Source organism: Dermochelys coriacea, chromosome 1 (assembly GCF_009764565.3).
Source record: "Dermochelys coriacea isolate rDerCor1 chromosome 1, rDerCor1.pri.v4, whole genome shotgun sequence".
NCBI lineage: Eukaryota > Metazoa > Chordata > Testudines > Dermochelyidae > Dermochelys > Dermochelys coriacea.
Window position 1 is genome coordinate 210065698 of NC_050068.2, and position 10468 is coordinate 210076165.

The 10468-nt window shown below is 44.5% G+C and overlaps 1 protein-coding gene across 2 annotated transcripts in view; it reads right to left on the bottom strand.

Moving 5' to 3' along the window:
• Positions 1 to 6485, bottom strand: part of MIX23 (mitochondrial matrix import factor 23) — a 31330-nt gene extending 24845 nt beyond the window's left edge. Inside the window, exons 1-3 of one of the 2 annotated variants that reach the window (XM_038388070.2) lie at positions 6332 to 6485; positions 2506 to 2631; positions 794 to 940 (exon numbers count right to left, since the gene is read on the bottom strand). In XM_038388070.2, the coding sequence (XP_038243998.1) occupies positions 794 to 940; positions 2506 to 2631; positions 6332 to 6382 (324 nt within the window). In that variant the 5' untranslated portion in view covers positions 6383 to 6485. Of the gene's footprint in view, positions 1 to 789; positions 941 to 2505; positions 2632 to 6331 lie in introns of both variants that reach the window. The other variant, XM_038388071.2, reaches the window with a different exon arrangement.
• Between the last annotated feature and the right edge of the window lie 3983 nt (positions 6486 to 10468).

Consider the following 10468-nt stretch of genomic DNA (forward strand, 5'->3'; position numbering starts at 1 on the left):
CGGCTACCTTCAGAGCTGGGTCACTGGAGAGTGGTGGCTGATGACTGAGGGCCCAGCTCTCAGCGCAGCACAGAAGTAAGGGTGACAATACCATACCATGCCATCCTTATTTCTGCACTGCTACTGCTGGCAGCGGCTCTGCCTTCAGAGCCGAACTCCCAGCCAGCAGCCATCCCTCTCCAGCTGTCCAGCTCTGAAGGCAGTACTATCACCAGCAGCAGTGCAGAAGTAAGGGTAGCAGTACCGCAACCCTCACTACAACAACCTTGTGACACCCCCCGCCGCCAACTCCTTTTTGGATCAGGATCCCTACAATTACAACACCATGAAATGTCAGATTTAAATAGCTGAAATGATGAAATTTATGGATTTTTAAAATCCTGTGACTGTAAAATTGACCAAAACGGACCATGAATTTGGTAGGGTCCTAGTTATGAGGCCCTGTCAGGACATCTTTAACAAAGGTTTGCATCTCTTTCCTTTTTTAAGAGAGGGACATTCACTACCTGTTAATGACTGTTATTTAGTTAAGACCGTAGTCTATGATTTGGTGAATGAAATTGTTTATTTTACGTGTTGTCATAACAGATTATAGATTAAAAGTGTGTACAGTTCTGTCTTGTGGACTGAAGGGAGTCCTCTCACCAACCAAGCCAACAAGTAGCCAAATTTGAGTTGTCCGAGCTAAAATTCAATACAGGACGACAGATCTTCACAACGGAAATAATCAGTTAGCTGAAACACCAAACTTCCCTTTCTCCCTGAATGAATTCCAGGAAGTACCACCACTCACCTTTGTCTGCTCTTGCCTGAGCTGCTTTAATAATGCTATGTCATCCTGGGCCTTCTCCCTCTTTTCTCGAAGAGTTTTTACTACATTGGAAGTCTGAGCAATACAGCTTTTGATTATTTTCTCTCTGCTGGCATGAGCCTCCATCAGCTAATTGGAGAAGAAAAAAATAATCAGATTAACTAGCTCAATGGCCTGGGGGAAGAAAAAGCCGCTAAATTACAAAAACAAGCTTAAAAACAAAACAAAACATGCTGTGCTGAGTCTCACAGTACAGCTACAATAATAGCTCTCCTAGTTGGTAGAGCAGTCTTGTCACAACTACTCTCCTATACTTCTGCTTATGGGACAGGTCCCCATTTCCGTATATCACAAGGAGAGAATACCCCTTCCTTCTCTCAGAAGTGGATCCCACTTCCCACAAACTGACAGCTGGATACAAGATCTTATTTCCAATTCTAAGGTAGGTGGGGAAATCGAATTGCAATAGTACAACTATATGGTCTTTCTATGCTGGCGCCATGCTATCAGGGGCTCACATTGCAGGGTACACAACAACCTATGGAGCAGGTGCTAGAAGAGCACAACACTAGCAGAGAAAGACACAATAAAGATACTAAAGTAAGTCCAACTGCCCTTTTCTTAAAAAAAAAAAAAAAAAAAAAAAGACCACATCCCATGGATATAATATTCCCACTCAGTATCAACAACTGAAATTGCTCAGTGCTTACAGGAAGTGACTGAAACAAAGTAGATTGAGGGTGGGACAAGAGACAAGTGGGCTACACCATTACACAGAGCCGACAGGTCAAATCTTTCATAGGGGCTGCTTCTCATTGACACATCCTGTTGCTTTGTTGTTTCCTTAGGTCCAGTCTATGCTACAAATTTACATTGGTATACATCCACACCCGAGTGATGTAGTTATACTGACCTAACCCCCAGTGTAGACAGCTCTATGTCGACAGGTAGAACTTCTCCTGTCATGGAGGTGGATTAACTACGCTGACAGCAGAAGCTCTCCCACTGGCATAGTAGAGTCTTCACTAAAGTACTATAGTGGTGCTACTTGTACATGTACACAAGCCTTTATTTTGTGCTAAGCCTGATTCCCACCCACATCCTACCACCGTATATGCTCAAGTGCTCCAGGGAGGAGTTTCTATGATATAAAGGTTTCAAATCTGGTGGCTGCTGTTATAATCTTTAGAATCTGTTGTCTGTGATCCCATAAGAATCAGTTTTGACTCTTTAAATCTATATCCTGCCAAGCAATGTTGTTCAGAATGCCAAGTAACTGAATTTAACAAATAGTATCAGACAGAGGAAAAGGTGAAGACCTTAACTTTATAGAAGTAGTCTGCTTTGAAAGTACTGCAGAAATATGTTAACCCTGCTATTTAGATGGAGTAATGGATGAGCTGTCTAAAACATACTAAGATCAGCAGTATATCTTGCAAGAATGCTAGAGTGGAGCAAAAAAAACAACAAACTCTGCATATGGGTACCTGACGTAAAGCAGCCATTACATGTGTAGAGACTGGCTATATAAAAAGTCAAGTAGGCCAGTCGTGGATGAATATTGGAGTGTCTGCTGTGCTAGCAATTTGTAACAAGCCGGGGAATTGGTGATTTTGTGTTTCTGGACACTACATTTAATAAAGCATCAGTAATTGGTTAAAAAAAAAAAGCTATAATGGAATAGGTACACTTACAGACTGGTAGAGCTCTTTACAGGTTTGGTTAGCATCGACTTTCCCTGCAAAGGAAGCTGTTGGAAGTGAAGTGTTTAATTCATGGACTATTCTGTCATCAATTGTCCGCATCACCCTGAGCAAATCCTGCATGTAAAAATAAAAATCCTTGCTTTTACTTGAATGACAGGGAAATTAGAGGTTTCAGAGTAGCAGCCGTCTTAGAGAGGAACTGTACAATTAAGCAATTTTTAATTTGCATAGCAAAAAAACAAGTGCCATCCATGAAACAGTCTTCGCTGAATTTTTTGAGGATGAATATTGTTTTGGGGCTTGTGGCACCTTAGAGACTAACAAATTTATTTGGGGCATAAACTTTCGTGGGCTATAACCCACTTCATCAGATGCATGGAGTGGAAAATACAGTAGGCAGGTATAAATATACAGCAAATGAAAAGATGGGAGTTGCCTTAGCCAGTTGGGGGTGGAGGTGGGGTGTCAGTGCTAATAAAGACAATTCAATTAGGATGGATGTGGCCCATTTTCAACAGTTGACAAGAGGGGGTGAATATTAACAGAGGGAAAATTACTTTTTGTAGTGCTAACGAGGCCAACTCAATCATGGTAGATGTGGCCCATTTCCAACAGACAAGAAGGGGTGAACATCAGAGGGAAAATTATTTTTTGTAGTGAAACAGCCACTCCCAGTCTTTACTCAGGCCTAATTTGATGGAGTCAAGTTTGCAAATTAATTCCAGTTCTGCAGTTTCTCATTGAAGTTTGTTTTTGAGGTTTTTTTTGTGGAGCGTGCGGCGCGAGTAGGGACGTGATTCGGAGCAAAGGTGCAAGTTAGCCTGCGTGGAGGCTAACAATTTGCTGCTGGTGGCAGTTATTGGCATCTAGGCATTCTCTTTGCTGCTATGTCATGATTTGCTGCCTCTGCCTTTCCTCATCTGCCACTTTTAAGTCTGTTATTGAGTGTCCAGGGAGATTGCCTTTGAGAATTTTCACTTTGTACTCTAGGCTGCCCAGCTCCACTCCCCTTCTCTGCAGGTATCTTGCATAAGACCCTCATTCCCCTCAGTGTGTGTGCTACAGAAGTACTTGTTGCTGGTTTCAGCAGCATCTCATCTTTCCAGAATCAGCTATTGTGCTGTCCCTGAAGCAGCTCAGGGTGGCTGGCCAACACCTCTGGTTTTCCTATTCATTGGCTGCAAGCTGGATACCCATCTATGGCTTTCAAAGCCCTGCTGCCTAGCTCCATAGAACAGTGTATGCTGAAATCCAACTAACTCCCCCTTTTGAGAAAAGCTGAAGAGCAAGAGACAGCTACAAAAAAGTCACAGAACAGAGGCACAGAAAGCTCTTTGGGGCAGGGGCCATCTTGTTCTGTATTTGCACTGGACCTAGCAAAATGGGGTCCTGGTCCATGACTGGGGCTCCTAAACACTATGGTAATGCAAATAAGTAAACACAATTTGGGGCATCCAAGTGCAGCAGAGTGGCAAATCCCACAGCAAAAAAAACCCCTGAATTCTGTAGCATCTTAGAAAAACTGCTAATTCCATAGCCACAGAATCATGCAGAACTTAGCCCCTGGACTTTTTCTGGTATAAGTCAGTCACATTGTGTGTTTTATATTAATTATTCTAAATGTAAATAACCCACATGAAATCTAACATGGAAGTTCTGCGATGTGCTGCTAATATTTTAAGAGTGATTCTTTTAACCTAGGATACATGCAACAGACCAGATAAGTGAGGAATCTATTCCTTTGTTTTCTCTATTTAAATAAAACAAAACACTGTCATAACTACAACCAAAGAAGAAAGCAGTGCCATGGACAATCATATTAGATATATTTGCTGGAAATGTTTGCTGTTTGTTTTTTTTCTGGAAAATATACAGAGCATTTTGAGAATAGAGGCAGCACAATAGCATAATTTGAAGGACAGATAAATATGTTGTAGTCTATACAAGAAGTTCTTCCACTAGGAAATACTTTGAGATCACATGCGAGCCTACTGTTTCTTCAAGACAGATATCTATGTGCTTTAGCAATATCAAAGATACAGTTGCCTTAATTCTTTCCTTTTTTATTGTAATGCATCCGATGAAGTGAGCTGTAGCTCACGAAAGCTTATGCTCTAATAAATTTGTTAGTCTCTAAGGTGCCACAAGTACTCCTTTTCTTTTTGCAAATACAGACTAACACGGCTGCTACTCTGAAACCTGTCATTGTATCAGTGCACTTCTATCATACCTGCCTATCCCTGTAATTTAAAAATTGGGTCACATTTAACTTCTCAAATATCCATTTATAACAAGTGAAATTGACACACGGAAGGGGGAATTATGAATATTTTGCTTAAAACTATGGAGAGTTTGCATACAAAAATCTAATTCCAGACATGTAGAATATGAATGCCAAACCAGACTTTAAGGGCATATTACCTAGCAAGCACAGGGGATATAAAAATATAAAGCCAGCTAAACAACTATCTGTGCACTGACAGCAAGCATCAGACAAACAAGGGAAGAACGGGTCTTGGCCTTTTGCGTCAATTGCACAGAAGTTAAATGAACTGACAGGCAGATAGGACACCTCTACCCTTACCCACCCACTCCCCACTGCTGCGATTGATGAGAATCAGGGGTCAATATAGCAGGTCTAGTAAAGACCTGCTAAATCAACCACAGATCGCTCTCCCATTGACTCCAGTACTCCGTGGGAACAAGAAGCGGAAGTTAAGTCAACAGGAGAGTGTCTCCCAGCGACCCAGCACTGTGTGGACACGACAGTAAGCTACATTATTCACGTAGCAGGAGTTGCATAACTTAGGTCAACTTATCGCCGTAGTGAAGACATGGCCTTAGAGAGACAAGGTGGGTGAGGTAATATATCTTCTAATATCTTCAGGTCTCAGAGCTCTGTCTGGCTCAAAAGTTTGTCTCTCTTACCAACAGAAGCTGGTCCAATAAAAGATATTACCTCACCCACCTTGTCACTGTAATATCCTGGGACTGACAAGGCTACAACTACTGTGAATACATCAGACAGTACACAGTTCCATATCTTCTGGGGGCTGCCCAAAGCTCAGATACCATCTCAGGAGTGGTCTACACTTAAAGAGTTTTGCTGGGACATTAAAGTTGGTTAGGTGGAGGGGAAGCAGGTTTGCAACATTTCTAGACTAGGAAGTTCCTTAAGACTGATACATTTATACTGGCAAAAAAGTGCTTTGGGCAGCATTGTTTATTTTGCACAGGAGAATGGTATACACTGTACTGGTATACATTGCAGCTACACTAGAAGGGATAGGTGAAAACAATGGCCCCAGCACCCACCTGGTGACTCAGACTCCTTCCTTTAGCATCTTCCCCCACGACCAGTCTCTGCAATTTTCAACACCCCCGAGTCCTCCCCCACAAGCAGAAGGCCCCGATCCCCACTGGACACTTATCTCCCCACCTCACCCCAACTTCGGGAAACACCCCTTGCTCCCAGCGGGGGAGAGGCACCTTGTCCCCCACGCTCCAAGAGAGGGGCACCCGCCTGCCTTGTTTCCCCTCCTCTGCGCGGGGCGGCGGGAGCTCGTGCCCCACTGTCAATCAAGGTCCTGAGAGGACCCCGCCGCTCCCTCGGCCCCGCGCGGACGGAGGCTAGTGGGGGGCGGGGAAAGAGGCCATTTGCCCCCCGGCTCCGCGTGGGGCAGAGCCGGCTGCTCCAACCCGCTCCCGCCACCTCGCGGCGGGAGGCAGGAACCTCTGCGGCCACCCCCAGGGCCCGGCTGACACCAGGCGCAGCGCCCGGCCACGGAGGGGCCCCAGCAGGCCCTGCTCGTACCTGGAACTCAGCAAAGTCCTCGCAAGTCCGGACTCCGCTGGGCGCCGCCATATTGGAGAGGCCGCGGACCCCGGCGCCGGCCAATCAGCGGGCAGCGGGGGTGACGCGTGGAGCGTCCGACGGGATTGGCTAGCAGCGCTCGAGGCCGCTCTTTGCCGAGCGCGCGGAGTGGCGCGAGTGGGGGCGTGATTCGGCCGGAGCAAGGGCGCGACTTCGCCTGCGTGGAGCGTAGCCGCAGCGCCCCGGCTGCCGGCGTAACGTTACGAACTGCTCCCTACACAACTTGCTGCTGGTGGCAGTTGTTGGCATCCAGGTGTTCTCTTGTGCTGCTATGTCCCGCTTTGCGGCCTCTGCCTTGCCTCATCTGAAGGCCGGCGGATAGCAAGTTGTGGGAGATCCCCATCACCTCTTCTACCATTGTGACACCTCTCTTTTAAATCTGGACACAAATAATGGTAGTTTTGTAATTTGAAAAAGCACGCTACAGCCTTAAACCTGAGGGTTGTTGTACGTAAAAGCCTGAATGAAGGAGTTATCTCTTTTGTGACATTCTGTACCTTGGGGGAGCATCCTGGAACCCTCATTTTCATATAATCATGATCTTACATCTAAAGCTTGCCTTGTAAGGTATCAGGGGAAAGGTAATGATCTGCTGAAAGTCATTTATCTATCCATACATGTGTATCATTAATGCATGTGAAGTTATGAGAATTGTGTTGTATGGTTCTCATTAAAACATGCTGCAAGCTGGGGGACCAGCCAGATATTAGCTCCCCAGCAAGGAACGTAACCAACACCTAGGCGGGGGGGGGGGGTCAATCAACCCACCAACAACCATTGTCCAGCAAAGGAACTACAATACAATGACTCACCTGCATGAGGCCACACCAGGGGAATAGCTCAGCTTTGCCTGCATACTTAGCAATGCACCCAGACGTGCCTGGACTTGTTTTCCAAGCACATGGACTAAGGATATAAAACAGAGTGGCCACATCCATGGCCTTCTCCTGCCCCCACCTATGCTGCAAGCAACTAAGACACTAAGAAGAAGACACAACACCAACAGAGGAGATTGGCTCAGGTTTCAAGGGTGGAATCTGTATACTAAAGGACTGCAATATCCAGTGGGGTGAGAAAAAACTGCTTAATCTAGTTGTTGCCCAGTCTAATATGGTTGAGAGCTTAGACTGCATGGTTATATTTTATTTCTTTTGGTAACTAACTCTGACTTTTTGCCTATCACTTAATGTCACTTAAAATCTACCTTTTATAGTCAATACATTTGTGTAATTGTTTATCTTTACCAGTGACTTTGGATGAAGTGTGGGGCAAATCTGCTCAGGTTTGCAAAGGCTGGTGTATGTCCACTTTCCATTGATGAAGTGGTGAACCAATTAATAAATCTGCATTGCTTGTCTTGCAGTGCAAGATGGTATATTCCTGAGATACAGTGCTGGGAGAGCTGGGGGGATTTGGCTCAGGTGCCTTCCTCTGTTTGATTCATGAGTGGCTCTGGGAGCATTAATACAATCTAGTTGGATGTGGGGCTCCACATGCTGTTATGCTGAGAGATAACAGTGCCTGGAGGCATTTGCTGCTGGGCACTAGCGAGGCATTGTGAGAGAAAGCCCAGGCTGGAGAGAGTTAAGAGGGCACAGCAGTCCCACAGTCCCACACTGCAACCCGGGGATCCCGTCACATCTTTATTAGTGTTTTTCCTTTGTAGATTGCAGTTTCTATAGTAAACAAACATATAATGCACATAAAACATTGAAAATACCATAAAGCATTGTAACAGTATTTGGAATACTTATGAATACCATTTACTCAGAGGCTGTTAGGCAGAAAATCTACCATTGTTCTTTATACAGACTCCACCGCACCCCTGCTTTGTATGCATCCGATGAAGTGAGCTGTAGCTCACGAAAGCTTATGCTCTAATAAATTTGTTAGTCTCTAAGGTGCCACAAGTACTCCTTTTCTTTTTGCGAATACAGACTAACACGGCTGCTACTCTGAAACCTGCTACACATATTGTACAAGTTCCCAACACAAAATTTGCACTTTTGTACTTTGGCACGCATATTTGAGTATATTGCTCTCTCAACTTATTTCAGAGAGATTTTCTCAGGCCTTTTCCTCATTGTTAAAACAGATGTGCCTTATCCTCACTGTTTTTTTTCCCCTCAGAATAGCTCCTGCACGTTAGTTACCCTGATGTTAAAAAAAATCACCTTTTTTAGCAGTGAGGAAAAGGCCTCAGGGCTAGATTCTCAAAGGGACATAGGCATTGTGGTGCCGAGCGTCACAATGCCTAACTTTCAGGGACCTAGAAAATCAGTGGAACACCACTGCAATTTACAAGGGCTAAATTAGGCACCTAGGCTTAGGCTCCCTATGCAATGAATGGGAACAGATAGGCACCTTAGAATGGGATTAACAAAAATCAGCATACTAGCCTAAACTAACCAATGGGAAATGCGGATATGAGGGGTATGTCATAAACCCTTCCCCCTCACAGAATTGGCAACCTAAATCTGAGCTGTTTAGGAGTGCTTATCTCCACTAACAATTCACAACTAGGAACCCCTCTCCTGGAGTCAGGTACCTTAAGAGGCCTAAATTTTCACTTGTGAGAATAAGTGAGGCCACAGGAAGAGGTGATGGTGTGGTGCCCACCTTATAGTCCAATGGTTAGAGCCTTAACCTAGGATGTGGGAGACCCCTGTTCAAATTCTTTCTCCCCCTCAACCAGAGTGGGGAAATGAACCCTGGTCTCCCAAATCCCAGGTGAGTGCTGTAACCACTGCACTAAAAATTATAAAGTAGGCAATAACACTGCCACCACTACCACCTCTTCTGGACAGATTTTGAATGGGAACTGATCCATTCAGCAGGCAGCCCCTGAGCATGCCTGCCAGATTAGGCCTTGCACGCAAGATAGGCATTTGTCCACCTGTCTTCCCTCGATTGCTAATCACATTGGGGTTTAGGTGGGAGATAGGCATCCAGATGCCTAGAGTGAGGCAGCAGTGCACATGTTCAGAGGCAGCAATTTAGGCACCTAGGGAACTTTTGCACTGAAAATGTAGGCACTGAGTGAGTTTAGGCATCTACAGGATTCACTGGGAGTTTTGTGAATTCCAGTGGAGCTTAAAATTGGGATTTAGGTACCTCAATCTGTAGGTGCTTATGTACCTGTGAATCTAGTCCAGTTCTCTGTAATGTGGCCCTAATATGTAATGTACGTACCGGGCTTCTTCAGATCTTGATAAGAATGTCAGTGACCTCCTTTTATTCAAAACACTTCTCAGTGTTGTCAGCAAACCCATCCCTCACAGCAGATGTGCATGCACTTTCACTGATATCACATGACTGTCTTAAGCAGATATATTGATAAAATTTCCCCCTGAGGCCTGACTGGCAGAGCTATCGGGATGTGACAGTCCACGTGGCTTGCCTACAATGAAAGCTTCAGAAACAAATACAGAGCATGTCTAGTAACTGCTACACCCTATTTCTGGATGTTTCTGGATCAGGTGATTAGCCCCGCACTTTGCACATCTCAATGTTTTAAGTGAGCTGAAAATAATTTTATTACAGCCTATCAGACTTTTCTATATATTGCAATCGTGGACTAATTCTTATTTCCATCATAATGTAGAAAGGTGTAAGAGATAATGCTGTGTTTGTAAATTAAATTTTCCTGAGAGCACATAGTTAGTAAACGATAAGGTTCACATCATGTGTGGTTAGCAAGCAAGTATATGCTGAGATTCGAGGAATCTTTACAGTTTGAAGCACCAAAAAAGTGGATCAGTTGATTCATTCTAATGGGACAAGAGTGCCACCACTCTATATCCATTGCTCGTAGAAGGGATCATTGTATATGTAGGCCAACAACCTCAATGGGCCCAGCAGGATTTACCACGATACTATCAGGCCTTCATTCTCTTCATCGTGAAAAATGCCTTGACAACTGCAGGGCAGAGAGAAGGAGTGAGATCACCTTAAATGTGTTGACTGAAATAAACCAAGCGTCTGGTGTTTGTAGCCAGACCAAAGGCAAAATGGAAAAACTCAGTCTGCAAAGTTCTTACGGTGTTAACTGCTGCAGATTAGTTATCAGATAAGAAA